We start from the raw sequence: 15853 nt of genomic DNA, 5'->3' as shown, positions 1-15853 counted from the left end.
AAGTTAATAAAAAGTCAAAACAAATTCTGCACTCTGACAGAAGTAATATCACTACAGGGAGGAAGGTATAAAGTGCTGGGGAGTGATACTGGCCAAATTATATTGTTATATTGTGTGCATGTTTTGAGTATGTAACAATAAATTCCATCATTATGCACAACTATAATTCACCAATAAAAAATGTGGAAGGGGAAAAAAAAGAAATGAGGACAATAAATGATGTTTACAAATATATAATGAATTATTTGATAAAAATTTTAATTCTTAATAGGTTTTTTTGCCTAAAATTATTTTTCTTTCCTCATATTCTTCCTGAGAAATTAGGAGAGTTTTCTTGCTATCTAAGTTCACGACAGAAAATTCAAACACTACTTTCTAAAACTATTTTTAAAACACTAAAAAAAAAATTTTTGTCATTGTAATAAAATATAATCACTTAATTCATTTCCTGAATATGTATTTGTTAAGTTAGACATTAACTTATGGTTATCATCTTTAACCAAATACTTGACACAAACCATATTTGTTTACTGAAGTATTTTTATTTAAATACTTGCATCTAAGCATTTTACACTATCGCAAGGTAGTACAGCAATAACAGATTTCAATTAATTATTGTTTTTGAAAATGCAAGGTTGGAAATAAATAAAGTAGACTACCAGGTTCAAACAGTAGACATCACAGAATTTTTCTCCCCAATTTACCTGATAAAATGAACGTGAACATGTTTTCCTTTAGATATTATGTTTAAAAGTCAAAAACCAAATTTATTATTAGTAAACAAAATAAAAAAAGGAATAACAAAATATGTGAACTTTAAACTGACAGCCAAGAAACTACCAAGAGTCTGGTTTAAAAAAAAAAAAAAAAAAAAAAAAAAAACACTCAGCTCTAAGGACACTACACCCCTAGAGGTCCTATTTGTAAGAAGACAAATAATTGATAATTCTCAATATTATGAACAAATATAAATAGAAGCAAACTAAGTGGCTTTACTTTCTTCTTTTTCCTCTATTCTGACTGAAGAGTAATAAAAATAGCTGAACACTTTTTCTGTCTGAAGTAAAAGTTCTAAGAATCCACACTGCAATGGAATAACAAGCTGAGCATTATTGCAATAAAATACTGCTTCCAATTAAGTGAATAAGACATTCATAAAAAAATTCTTGTAAAAGAACAGAACCTCTGGGTTAGCCGGTAATACAAAAATACTGGGATACTGCATTCTTCCAAAAGACTCTACCATCACAATATCCCCCTTCCCTACAACTGCCACCACTGCCCTAGGCTAGAGAAAAGAGGGTAGACATGAAATATGCAGCTTAAAACTTATAGTGAAACTGGAACCCCTGTATACTGCTGCTGGGTTTGTAAATGATACAACTACTAGGGAGAACAGTATGATAATTCCCTGACAAGAATTTAAAACAGGTACCATATAACAATGGAATATTACTCAGCCATAAAGAATAATAAAATTATGGCATTTGCAGGCAAATGGATGAAACTGGAGAATATCCTGCTAAGTGAGATAAGCCAATCTCAATAAACCAAAGGATGAATGAACTTACTGATAAGCAGATAATGATACATAATGGGGGGTGGGAGAGAGGCAAGAATGGAGGAAAGAGGAACTGTATAGAGGGGAAAGAGGGGTGGGGGAGGAAAAAAATAACAGAATGAATCAAACACCATTACCCTATGTAAATGTATGATTACATAAATGGTATGCCTCTACTTCATGTACAAACAGAGAAACAAGTTGTACCCCATTTGTTTACAATAAAAAAAAAGAAGTACCATATAATCCAGCTATCCCACTTATGGGCATACAGTCAAAAGAATTTAAAGCAACCAAAAGAATTTAAAAATTAAGAATTTAGAGTTAAAAATAGAGTCTCAAGGAGATATTTGTACACACATATTCATAGCAGAATTAATCACAACAGCCAAGAGGTGGGCATAACCCAAGATTCCACTGATAGATGAACAGATAAACAAAATGTGTGTATGTACACGTGGTGGAACATTATTCAGCCCTGAAAAGGAAAAAAAACTCTCACATACTATGACATGGATGAACTTTGACTTTGAGGATATTATGCTAAAGTAAATAAACCAGTCACACAAAAATATAACTAATGTATTATGATTTCACTTTCATGAGGTATCTGAAGCAGTTAAATTCAAACAATAAAGTAGAATGGTGACTGCCCGAGGTGGGGTATGGGAGAAGGAGCTTTTAATGGTAAAGTTTTGCTTTGCAAGATAAAAAAAAAAGTTCTAGAGAACTACTACTACACAATAATGTTAATTAGCACTTAAAAATGACTAAAATGGTAAATTTATGCTGTTTCTTACCACAATTAAAATTTTTAAAAGGAAAAAAAAAACTGTAGTTAAGATCAAAAGAGCATAAATGCATTGAATTTACCCTTCTGTCTGAAACAACTAAACATATGAACAACACATGAAGCAATGATTTTTCTTGACACTAGATATTTGATAACAAAGGTCAGTAATTAGACTCAATGAACCCTGCAATTGTCCCTAGTATTGTCTAAGGAGTTTCCTGAATCCAATGCAGACAAGGGGACCATAAATGAAGCCTAGTGGGAGTTGTGGTGCATGCCTGTAATCCCAGAAACTCAGAGGCTAAGGCAGGAGGATCACAAGTTCAAGTCTCAGCAACTTAGACCCTGTCTCAAAATTAAAAAAAAAAAAAAAAAAAAAAAAAATTAATAGAAAATAAATGAAGACTTGGTGGTCTCCATGAGTTTAAAAAAAAAAAAAAAAAAACTGAAGAGGTTGTCTAGGGAGACCAATAAAATAAAAGTATTATGTCCATCTAGAACTAAAAAGAAATAATAATAATTAAAATAAATAAATAAAGGACAGAAAAAGCTACCCAGAGAAAGAACTCCAGAGATCTGTCAATGTGCATACGTCCCCCGAGACCCACAGATATTTAGTGGAGTGCTCATCAGTACATATATCAGTACTTGAATATTCAGTAAGGAGACTACCCAAGAACAGGCGAAAAAAACCACCTATTGGGAACAGAAACCAGTACAAGGACAGGAATAATTTAGCCTATTCCCACCAGGTGGATGAGAAAAATCAAATAATTCATAGGAGATTAAGTACTGAGAAGGATCTGTCTTGATAGTAGAAAAGAACTTTACTAAAAATGTCTCTGGTCCTCCAAACAAATCTCAAAAGCAAGATCTGAAAGTAACAAATTAGTTCCAAATAAAGTAACTGATTCCAGAACAAAGCTCAAGAAGATTGTATGAGCCCATCCCAACAAGGTAAAATTCAAAATGCATGACATTCAAAATTTACCAGGTATTCAAATATGTTCCATAAAAATAAAAATCAATTCAAACAGACCCAAAACTGACAGAGACATTAAAGTTAACAGATAAGAACATTAGGACAGCATACTATATATTCATGTATAATATAAAATTTCAAAAAGCTAAGTGGAGTCATAGAAGATACTAAAAAAAGACTCAAATTTCATGGGTGCAAACAATATGAGATAAGAAATACTATGGTTGGGATAATAGCATTTTAGACAGCACAGGAAAAAAGGGGTTAGTAAACCTGAAAATAAAGGAATAGAAACTATCCAAAATAACCAGGAAAGAAAAAACAATTATTTAAATGAAAAGAGCATAGTAATTGTATCTCCAAAGGGGGAGATGAAATTTTTTCTACTTTCAATGTTTGAAATTAAAAACTCACAGATGAAAAAAGTTCAACAACTCCTAGGCACAAGAATCTTGCAGAAAACCACATCAAGGTGCATCATCAATTTTATATTCCTCAAGAACTCACTAAAAATTGCACATTTGTTTTTTGAATGTTGCTGTGGAAAACTCTGGGGCCTGCATTCTTCAATATAGCTCCCACCATACCCACCTATCTCAAAACAACTCAGTATGCTCACCTTTCTATCCACTGCACTTTCTATATTCAAAGTGCCTAGGCACCCAACCCTTCTGACTACCCGAACAATATATCTTGAGTCCAAACTAAGAATCAGGCATAGTTCTAAGAGCTAGAGAAATAAACATACGATCCCCAGAAAGAGAAGAAAATAATGACCATGTAATTTACTGTTCATACCAGGATACTTTTGAGAATGAAACAGACAGTTATTTATAATGATACCTGAACAACAGGCATGTATCTATACTATCCCAGTCAAATTAGGACCCATGGTATAAGCCTACATAGTAGTAGAACAAGAGAAAGTTTATAATAAGGTACATGACCACTAAAAAAAAGTGGAGTATGTTTTCCAGCAGGAAAGTGAATTGACCAAATGGTATAAGAAAAACATGAACATGTATGATTATACAAATGGTGTGAATCTCCAGCATGTACAACCATAGAAAAGAAAAGTTGTACCTCATTTGTGTATAATGAATCAAAATGCACTGTGTAAAAATTAAAAGAAAAAGAAAAACATGAAAAATATGGTTTTAGATAAATTGTCCAAACATCAATATAGTGGAACTTAAGGTTTAGAATTACAATAAATGAGATCAAAGATGCATGCTCCAAATATAAAGAATATCAGGCTGAGTAGTTTGGCCTTTATATTATAGATAATGAGACTATTGAAGGGTTTTAATGAAAAGAATAAAGTAATCTCTTTCCTCTCCTCAACTGCTCTCTGAAAAATCAGTGAACCTTCAAAGGTCATCCTCAGTAACCCATTCCTTCAAGTCTTTCAGATCAGGCCACTTGGCTCTAATTATTATAGTCTTTCTAGGTGATGGAATGTTCCAAAATTAAATAGCAGAAATGGTTGCCAATCCTGTGAATATACTAAAATCTACTGAACATCTAAAAATGAAATGTGAGCTGAATCTCGATTTTTAAAAAGCTAAAACTAAATTTAAAAAATCTAAAAGCAGTTCTTCAGACTAAAGGAAATGATAAAACCCCAGATACACAATATATATTAAATCTCAATTACTTATGAATCAGTTATACATGGTTTATAATATAGGTACAAAAAATGACTAAAAGGAAAAACATCAAAATGTTTTTAAAAAACCTTTTTCCAAAATTCTCCCTATTAACTTAAATGACTAACTGCTAAATCCTTTTTTTTTAGTTGAATGTTAAATTGATTAAATTTCATAGACTTGGTTCACCTGAATTGATGCCATATTTCTGAACTCCCAATTCCACATTTTGTGGGTTAAGGAACATAATTTAGCAGGGCAAAACAAAGCCTCGGTGCTTTCATCCAACAGCTAGACAATTAGGTGGTTTCAGTTATTCTTGGATTTGGAATGTTACAAAAACAATTTTCAAATAAAAATACAGAAGAAACAGGAAATTACAGTGGACTGTTTTAATTAATTAACTAGAAAAACAAGGCAACTATGAAAAACAAGGCAACTATAATTCTGGCCCAAGAAAATTGACATCATGAATCATATTGCTATTTCAAAACCTCTTAAGAATTTATCATATTTACAGGGTGAAAATAAGTAGTATTACTAGGTTACATCTGTAAATGTTTAAACATCTTTTTAAGGATTATTTCCTACCTGAAATGCACTCAGCCCAACTCCAACAAAAATCTTTTTCTATAGCAAACTTCTATTTCTAATGCCAACTCCTACATCTTTAGTTCAAGTCTTCAGATGTGACTTATTTTTCCTCTGAACTACCATAGCACTTGTTTTAAATACCTCTTTGGGTTATGATTTTATTTAAAGTTCTCTTTCATCATTACCAGTCATTCTACATCCTGCCCAATTAAGTAAAGTGTCTCAAGAGGGTGGACCTCTAAACAATCCTCTAAGTAATGCCCACACTCTTGACACAGCAACTTGAAAGGTACTCGACATATATTCATTCAATTATAAACTACACTAAACTCTGGAAAATGCTGTTACTTAAGAGTTCATTTCTTCCTTTTATTTTATTAATTATAATGCTAAAAATACTATACTTCGGGGAAAAATTATTTATTTATTTTACTATGTGCCACACACTATGATCATTACCTTACAAACCTTCCAACTTAATCTTCATAAAAGCACAAAGAACTAAATACCATTATAACCTCATTTCACTATAAATAATAAACTAAATATACTAAATAGGGTCCCTCATGTAATAACTGAGGAAGCTAGTGAGGCACCTGGAGTTAAGGCACTTAGTCACTGCCATACTGTCCCTTAAAATAGAAAGCCATTCTTTCCCTTATCAAATTAGAAAATATTAAACCAAAACAGAGTTTAAGGCAATGTGCAGATCCTCTACATATGGCTACTATAACTGTACATGTGTCCAGAAATAAAAGTGATAATTATACATCTTAACATTTTAAGTGGGCTATCCTTGAACCCAGCATGAGGTGCATGCATTTCATGGGAACAGTACTCCTACTACACTCCAGGTGGAAATGCAACCAATGAATTCCAAGCCTCCAATGTCATTGCCCCATTTATATATAAGAAAGATAGATGCTGAGAGAAAAAGTTCTCTAAATTTGGGTTATAATGCAACTTGTCTCCCATGTGGAAAGAACCTTCATGCAGAAAGAGACCAAGCAGAAAAGTATAACAAAAAGATGGAGAGAAAAATACAGCATAGCCCATATCATTTGAGACCCCAGATCAAACCATGTCTGAAGAAAATCAAGCTGACACTCAAGCTGTTTAAACCAATCCAGATTTTTTTTAAGCTGAACTTCAATTACTTGCAACCAAAAGATTATTAATACACACTATAATCTCACCTATAAGATTCTTCTTTTTCTTTGTTTTATTTTGTTTTTTGCAGTGCTGGGGACTGAACCCAGGGCCTCAGGTTTGCAAGGCAAGCACTCTACCAATTGAGCTACCTTCAAATGATGAATGGATAAAGAAACTGTGGTATGTATACACAATGGAATATTACTCAGCCATAAAGAAGAATAAAATCATGGCATTTGCAGGTGAATGGATACAACTGGATATCATGCTAAATGAGATAGGTCAATCCCAAAAAAACCAAAGGCCGAATGATCTCTCTGATAATCGAATGAAATACATAACAGGGGGTGGGAGGGAGGCAAGAATGGAGGAAGGATGGATTGTATAGAGGAAAAAGAGGGTGGATAAGGGTGGGGGGAAGGAAAAATAACAGAATGAGACAAACATCATTACTCTATGTACATGTATGATTATACAAATGGTACAACTCTACTTCATGTACACCCAGAGAAACAGTTGTACCCCATTTGTGTACAATGAATCAAAATAAGTAAATTTTTTAAAAAATATTCTTCTTAAATGTAAAATCACAAAATTATGAAAGGAAAAAGATATAGGAACCCTGGCATGATTCCATCCTGCGGTATCTTCTCTATGGCAGTAGCCTATTTTCCGTCTGCCTTCTCTCCCATCTGTGTGCTACCACCCCATGGAAGATTCAATGGCTATGGACATGAGCACCTTGAGGTCCCAGAACTATCATTTCGGTTGTGAATTAAAGGCTGACAAAGATTATCACTTTAAGGTGGATAATGATGAAAATAAACATCAGTTATAGTTAAGAATGGTCAGTTTAGGGACTGGTATAAAGGACGAATTGCACATTTTTGAAACATGAAGGCAATCCAATTAAAGTAACACTGGCAACATTGAAAATGTCTGTACAGTCAACAGTTTCCCTTGGGGGCTTTGAAATCACACCACCTGTGGTCTTAAGGTTGAAGAGTTTTCAGGACCTGTGCATATTAGTGAGCAGCACTTAGCAGCTATAGAGAAAGATGTAAAGTCAGAAGATGAAGAGGAGGAGGAGGATGTAAGACTCTTAAGTGTATCTGGAAAGTGATCTGCTCCTGGAGGTGGTAGCAAGGTTCCCCAGAAAAAAAGTAAAACTTGCTACTGATGAAGAAGGAAGGAGGAAGAAGGAAGGAAGGAAGGAAGGAAGGAAGCAAGCAAGCAAGCAAGCAAGCAAGGAAGAAAGGAAGGAGGGAGGGAGGAAGAGGAGGAAGGAGAAGACGAGGAGAAGGGGGACGAGGGGGGAGGAGGATTCTGATAATGAGGAAACCGAAGAAAAAGTTCCAGTGACGTAATCTATATGATATACTCCAGTCAAAAATGCACAAAAATCAAATCAGAATGGAAAAGACTCTAAACCATCAACCCCAAGATCAAAAGTTCAAGAATCCTTCAAAAAACAGGGAAAAACTCCTAAAACACCAAAAGGACCTAGCTCTGTAGAAGACATTAAAGCAAAAATGCAAGATGGTTCTCTTCCCAAAGTGGAAGAAAAGTTTGTCAATTCCGTGAAGAATCGCTTCCAGATGACTGACCAGGAAACTATTCAAGATCTCTGGTAGTGGAGGAAGTATCGTTATGAAAATAGTTTAAACAGTTTGTTAAAAATTTCCATCTTATTTTGTTTCTGTAATAGTTAATATCTGGTTGTCCTTTTTATAATACAAAGTGGGAACTTTCCCTACCATGTTTGATAAATGTTGTCCAGGTTCCACTACCAAGAATGTATAGTTCAAAATTCCTGTTTAGTTTTTAAAAAATGGAACTCTACACTTGGCTTGGTTTTTAAGTATGTATGAAATGTTATGATAAGACATATTAGTAGTGGTGGTTAGGCATGGAAATGGTACGGAGACAAAAATATACACATAAAATAAACTCAGTATTTTAATAAGGTTAAAAAAAAGGTAAAGGATATACATTTGAAAGGTATGATATGTAAGTTTGAATATGTCTACCAAAAGAAAACTGGTCAAATAAAATATAGAACTGTTTCTCAAACTTGCCTAATTAGAATCACCTTGTCACTTTTGTACAGCTACCTAGGTCTTGGTAGATTCCAATTCATGAAGTCTAGGATCAGCCATTGGAAAGGGTCATATTTTGAACAGGCAATCTGTAACCCTTATAATTTCCACCGATGAGACAGTTTAGACACTCCAAATTTTGATCACTATTTATAGAGGTATACTATTCAGACATTTGTCAGAAAATCATGTCCAAAACAAATTGTTCAGTGGAAAATTGTTATTTCACACAAAATTATATAACTATCCATGTTTGCACATATTTGATCAAAGCACTCATTTTCAACTAGTGCAGAGGTAATGACTATTCATAACCTTTTTGGGATTGAAAGGACTCTAGCCTCCCTAAAGATTCTGATACACTCTGTTTAAGAATGCATATACTACATTGCTATTACTAATATGAATGTGTTACATCCTTCAGGAGCAGATAGAAGATTGAGTATCCTGCATTAGGTCTGGAATAATGTCATCAAAATGGTAACAGAAGTTACTCCTACATTAGGAGTTCAAGTGATCATACCAGCTTTTTTGTAATGTTCTGCATTATTTTAATTTTTATTTAAATGAGCTAATGCTTTTAGATTTGAGGAGGGGAACGCTATTTTCATGGGAAAACTATTTTTAATTAGGCAAGTTTACAATTACTAAAAACAGATTTTCTATAACAGTAAAAATTTAATAAGCTTTTTAAATTCAATTGTAAAAATAACGGTGGTTACTTTTCAAAGGCATAATTCTCTTTAAACAAGGGTTATCAGTCCTTATAGTTAAAGAGCCAAGGGAAAATGTGATTATGTAGCATTATATAATTAAAATTCAATTCAGAAGTAAAATAATGCAATAAAATTAGTCTTTTTCAATAACAAAGGAAAAAAAAACAAATTAAGATTTAATTTTGTACACTTAATTCTCATAGCAAGTAACAATGATAAATAAGTTCATTTAACTCACTTTTCACATCTTTGATAATTTTTTCCACTAAAGAAAACATCACAAAATCCTGTATAGGTTTACCGATTAAGTTGGCAGATCCTTTTTTAAAAGAATGTCAATTTGAAATAAGTGCAGATAAGAAATAAAATTTAACATTCAAATAAAAATTAGCCAGGCTTGGTGGCACATGCCTGTAACCCCAGCAGCTTGGGAGGCTGAGGCAGGAGGATGGTGAGTTCAGTCTCAACATTAGCAACTTAGCAAGATCCTGTCTCTAAATAAAATATAAAAAGGGCTGGGGATGTAACTCAGTGGTTAAGTGTCCCTGGGTTCAATTCCTAGTTCCCCACACCCTCAAAAAAAAAAAAAAAAAAAAAAAAAAAAAACCCTCAGTTCTTAACTTCTTAATACAAATACACATTAACTTACAAGGACAAGAAAAACAGCAATGTTTAATTTTGTACACATATAAAAAAAATATGACTTACCCCATCCAAGAGAGTGTTTGATAAGTGCATTCGGAGATCTTTACGAAATGGAAATTCCAAATTTGAAACGTGAAACACTGAATTATCTCTATCAATCATAAACACTTCATTTGTGCCATCAATTAACATCATATAACTGCAAATAAAACATTAAACAGGTAACATTAATAATTACAAGAAAAGTGTTGTAAGAAATAATAGTTGAACTGGTTTTCCTTGAGTTTACAACATTTTAATAGAATAATGTTCACTGGAGTCCCTTTTCTCTATCATAAGAAATAAAACACCACAAGCAACTTTTTTTTTTTCTTTTTTACTTTTTCATTTACTATAGAAAACAAGAGTATGGGAAACCTATGTTTTTTTATAGAGATAATGTAATGTCCAGGAGCAACCTTATGACCCACTTTAAGAGAGAAAGTTTCTCTAATTTTTAATTAGATCTTAAACATTTAAATCTCTCAAAGTTTACAAAACACACATGCACACATATGTAAATGCATTTTAGGGCTCAACAACTATATGAATTAGATATTACTCTCTCTAGTTTGAAGTGGGGAGGAGTGAAAAATTAAGGGATTTGCAAATGGTCAAATGATTCAATGTTCTTTCTACCATACCAGTTAGCAAAACAACTAATTCCTCTCTTGAATCACTATTTCACATTCATAAATATAAAATTAACATTTTAAACACAAGCCACAAGAATTCTTTTCTAAAACCCAACATACAGAGGGATTTATATACTTAATTTGTCTCTCTGAATGGTCAAGTTAACATCTCTGATTTCCCACTGACAGGTCATCAAAAATGGAGCTCTATTTCACACCATATAAAAATAAAGTCCAGATAGATTCAACTTGAGGGAATTACAGACTAAGAGGTTATGCTACCAAAAGAACAGAGGCAAGACAGAGTGAAAATGAAGACCAAATCTAGGCACCAAAGTTGTCAAAAAAAAAAAAAAAAAAAAGAAAAGAAAATTGACAGCAAAAATGAGGGTTAGAAAGTTAAAAGACATGAGCCTCAAAGAATCAGAATCATTTTAAGCTATTTTTATTTGGTTTTAAATGAAATAGTGGAAGAATAACCTAGGTGTACCACTGAAAATGGGAGAAAAACTGTATCACACAACCTCCTACTCACAAGGTATATCAGGTATATCAGGAAAAAAAACCAACAACTAAAAGATGGAGCTGAAGCAAATTAAGGTAGAGGACAGGGGGAAAAAAGTAAGATATGGAACATAATACAGTATATAGAGGCTAGTATAATAGAGGATAATTTGTTCACCATAAACAAAGTTCTAAAGAGCAAAGCACACATGTTTAGGATAGGTGAGGAGAAATAGGAGAACTGATTAAGGCAAAAGAAGTGTGCAAACAACAGGAAAAAGCCACAAGGAAGAACGAAGGAAGCTTGTATTTGGGAACTAGCATGCTGTGACCTGATGCTACTAAAATCATTAGTTCCGGCAGACCCCTGGGGAAAGGACGGATTGCTCAAGACCCTGATAAATATTGAAATGGTTGCAGCCCTGGTAGATGGTAAGTGTGTAAACTCAGGTTTCACTAGAAAAATAAAATCAGTTTCAGTCTGGATTGAATGTGCATCTGAGAACTATTAGACCAAATGCTAGACTAGCAGTATCACAAAACACAAGTTATTTAGTCCCTCTTTTCATTCACTCTTCAAAAGTAGCAACTGGAGTTGTGGCTTAGTAGTAGAGCACTTGCCTGGTATGTGTGAGGCCCTGGGTTTGATTCTCAGCACCACATATAAATAAGTAAAATAAAAAGATCCACTGACAACTAAAAAATATACTTAAAAAAAAAAAAAAAGTAGCAACTCCTGGTGGGTAGGGAGAATTCAGGAATCTTAGAAAAAGTAGGATATGCTCTGGATTGTGTTTCAAAAGAAATTTAAATCAACATAAGAAAAGGTCAAATAAAAAGTAATTATGATATTAGCTACAAATATGATACTGAAGATTCACAATCCATAATGTTGTTTAAGGACTTGGGCGTGCATTCTGCAAAGCTCAATCAATGTTCACTAAAAAGGTATTTCATGGCAACACTGTAGTAAAACATTGCATCTTTCTTTCAGGAAGTCAAGATATATATTAGGATATTTAGTCATAAGAAAACATACAAATAAGTCTGTTTATCTTATTGAGCCCATTGTTTCCTAATATCTGTTAATATTTAATAAAATTTGTGTTCTATATTCACAATTTGGGGAAAGCTAACTTAATGCTAATAAATTTTATAATTCAGGAAAAACAAATGGTTTGCCTGTTTTGAACATATGATGACAAATTAAATTTCATTAGCTTCCTGTAACAGAATTAAATTTAATGTTTAAATAGAATAAATATTAAACATCTGAGCACACTAACTTGAGATATATCAGATCTTTCTTTTTACTTTATATACAGTATCATTCAAAAAGAAAAACATATCTATCAACAGATTTAAAAGACCAAGGAAGTAAAGGCTTTAGAGGACAGAATTTACTATGAAGGATTGCTTACAGAAAACATAACTTGCATCTGCAGAGATACCAGAACAATTATTCAGCAATAAATATTTAGGGATTCTCACACACATATAAATTTTGAGGCTTTGGAACCAGTTGCTGGGCTATGATTTGGGGCTTTAATACTAGTCATTACAAATGATAATTACTTTTGTTTTGTGATACTTACAAAATGTAATGCACTATTTCATGTTAGGGAAGGAGGGTAAAAAAGGTGGAAAGATTTCCACATCACTCCAAAGTCTCTGAAAGCAACCAAATAACTTCCAAAAGAGGCAACTATCTCACATGGCAGATTCTTTTCTTAGTATATAACTATGGTTCTACTTTCAGTGAACATGAACCACTAGTATAACATAATTTCTTATTAACTGGAAAATCATTTCAATTATAAACAATATTCAGAATTATTTATAGGTATTTATATTATATCCATCTTATTAAAAGACAAAGTTTAATTAACTCAATACAAGTTTCACTGAATTAGAAAACACTAATTCACTTTTTATATTAAAGTGTACACATATCACAGAAAACTACACAGATTACAGAAAAGTCAAATTTATAAACTACTTTACTATAAATGCAGGTTTTCTAACCTGACTAGAAACAATCTCAATCTTTCTCTATCATTGAGATGTGAGATGTGAGATATATGTTCAAAGCCCAAAAACATGTATTAATAAAATTTAGGCTGTACATAAAGAAGGGGAAAACTGATAGAAAAATTGGCAACTTATAGCACCTAAAATCCTTCATTCGTATTCCTACCAGTAGTCTGTAAGTAAAATGGTTTCAAATATAATTTTATCACCAATTCAGACCCAACTCTGATAATCAATTATACTTCTAAAAATTCACCTTACACTTTGAAAACAGAGATCATATATATATTTTATTCTTTCCCAAACCAGACACCTTGCACTGTCTATCTGAACACACACAAAAGGCACTACTGGATAAACACTTGTTAAGCAATACTATACATTCAAGGAAGTTCATCACAGCATTTCACAACAGTAAAAAGTGAAAACTCAAATATCCACCAAAGAGCAGATAGGTTAAATAAATACCACATATCCATGTAAAAGCATACTATTCAAGTATTTCCAAAACAAGGATTAAAAACTGTGATGTGAAAAGCAATTCATAATCCGGAAAAAAACAAGTTAAAACTCAGAATGCATAATATGATTACAGGGGAAACAGGGAGGATAAAATTGTGTGTATATACTAGATAAAGACAAACAGGAAAGCCTATACCAAAATGTTAACAGCTGCAATTTCTATGCAATGGAACTATCAATGATAACTGCTTGCCTCATTATACTTTACTTTCAGAAATAAAACACAAGTTGCTTTCTAAAGCATGGAGAAAGGTGAGAAATTAAATCTACCAAAAAATAAATAAGAAGGGAGGGAGGGAGGGGGAAAAAGAGAAGGGAAAGAGAAGTAATATCTAATCAGACCTGGAGAAATATTTTCCCTTTCGGAAAGTGGCAATAAAATAAGGATGCTAAACTTCATTCTTCATAGTACAGTAGCTTCCAAACAGCAGATATTCTTCCTCCTCTAGCATAAAGTCTTCCATACAAGTATTTTTTTAAACAGGCAATACAAACAGAAAACATTGACCATTTAAATTGACTTATTTTACCACCATCCCTATCCATTTTTGCTAACCCCTATCAAACTCACTATGTTTTTTTTTTCTTTAAAAGATTTATTCAATTTTAAAAATATTTACTAGAGAACGAACCAGGAGTCAAGCCCAGTGCTACATGGACTTAAGAGTGAACAGCACAGATTTTCTTTCCAACTTCATATAATTTATATCCTAAACAAGAAAATAAGGCATTAAACAAATAATCCCAGGCATAAAAAGTACTGCAGAGATGACTACAAAGTATTAAAGGAGAATGCAAAAGACAGAACTTGTCAGAGTTTGAAGATCAGGGAAGATATCCCAAAGGAATTCATGTACAGTTAATAACAACAATGAGTTACATTTATTGAGCAGTTAAAATGTGATAAAAAAAAAAAAGGATTCAAAAAACTTTACATTTATTAGCTCATCTAATCTTTACAATAACTTTACCAGGTAGAAAAATTACTATCTCCATTTTCAGATGAGGAAACTGAGACATACCTAAGTTAAGTGACTTACCCAAAGTCATAAAGCAACAAAGCTGGTAGTTAGCCCTAGACAACAGTTAATCTCTACAACCTCTACAGTATACTGCCATCATGTAGAAGTTAGCCAAGCAAACTACTGTGGGTGAGCAGGGAAGGGGAAAAGAGGAGGGGCAAGATACACACTTGCAGGAGCAAAATCCTTGAGAAGAGACAGAATGTAGCACGTTCTGGCAATTAAAATCTGCAGAATACTGATACATAAAAAGGAAGCAGGAAAATGGCATGGCACAAGGCTAGAGAAGTAGTCAGGTACACAGTAATTTTGAAACTTTTTTCACTTTATCCTAGAAAATGAAAAATCATTTGTACAAGAGAAGCAGAAACCATATGGGTAACTGACATATGGGATATTTAATACAGAAATTAGTTACACAGATACTGGAAAGCTGAAAAGGTAAAACAGGAAAGTTGAAGTAACCCAGAGATTAATAATTCCAGGAAGTACTACTACCTGTAGGACTGGGGAACAAATGGAAGGGGTTGTGTTATCAGAAGCTAGCAGCTTAGAAAAAAGGCAGTATGAGAGAATACACTTGGAAGAGGGTGGAGGAGGATCAAATCTCTAAGGTTGGCACCAGATGGTAGGTACCTAGCCCTTTAAGAGGAGCCTACAAATCAAGTTTGAATCCCTATTAAAAAGGTCCAGAATGGAGAATGCTCAATTCACAGTCCAATGGGTAAGAATGTGATATAAGTGGCACTTCATCTCCTATGATTCCTGACCCAAAAGCTGGTAGCTCTGAGAGGGAAACAACACTGATGGTGAATGCTCCAACAGAAGATGGAGAATGGAATGACAGGGGACCTCAGATGCTGGAGGGATCACTACAGACACTGGAAATGAGAAGTCCTTTCTCCTACC

At 33.3% G+C, this 15853-nt stretch overlaps 1 protein-coding gene across 1 annotated transcript in view; it reads right to left on the bottom strand.

Annotated features, from left to right (window-relative positions):
* The window catches only part of Rngtt (RNA guanylyltransferase and 5'-phosphatase), a 311879-nt gene that overhangs the window by 197512 nt on the left and 98514 nt on the right, over positions 1-15853 (bottom strand). The window contains exon 9 of the mRNA XM_047558064.1: positions 10255-10390. Coding sequence (XP_047414020.1) covers positions 10255-10390 — 136 coding nt within the window. The remainder of the gene's footprint in view (positions 1-10254; positions 10391-15853) is intronic.

The sequence above is a fragment of the Sciurus carolinensis genome, chromosome 7 (genome assembly GCF_902686445.1).
Source record: "Sciurus carolinensis chromosome 7, mSciCar1.2, whole genome shotgun sequence".
NCBI lineage: Eukaryota > Metazoa > Chordata > Mammalia > Rodentia > Sciuridae > Sciurus > Sciurus carolinensis.
Note: the sequence above shows the minus strand (reverse complement) of the source record. Positions and strands in the feature narration are given on the sequence as shown.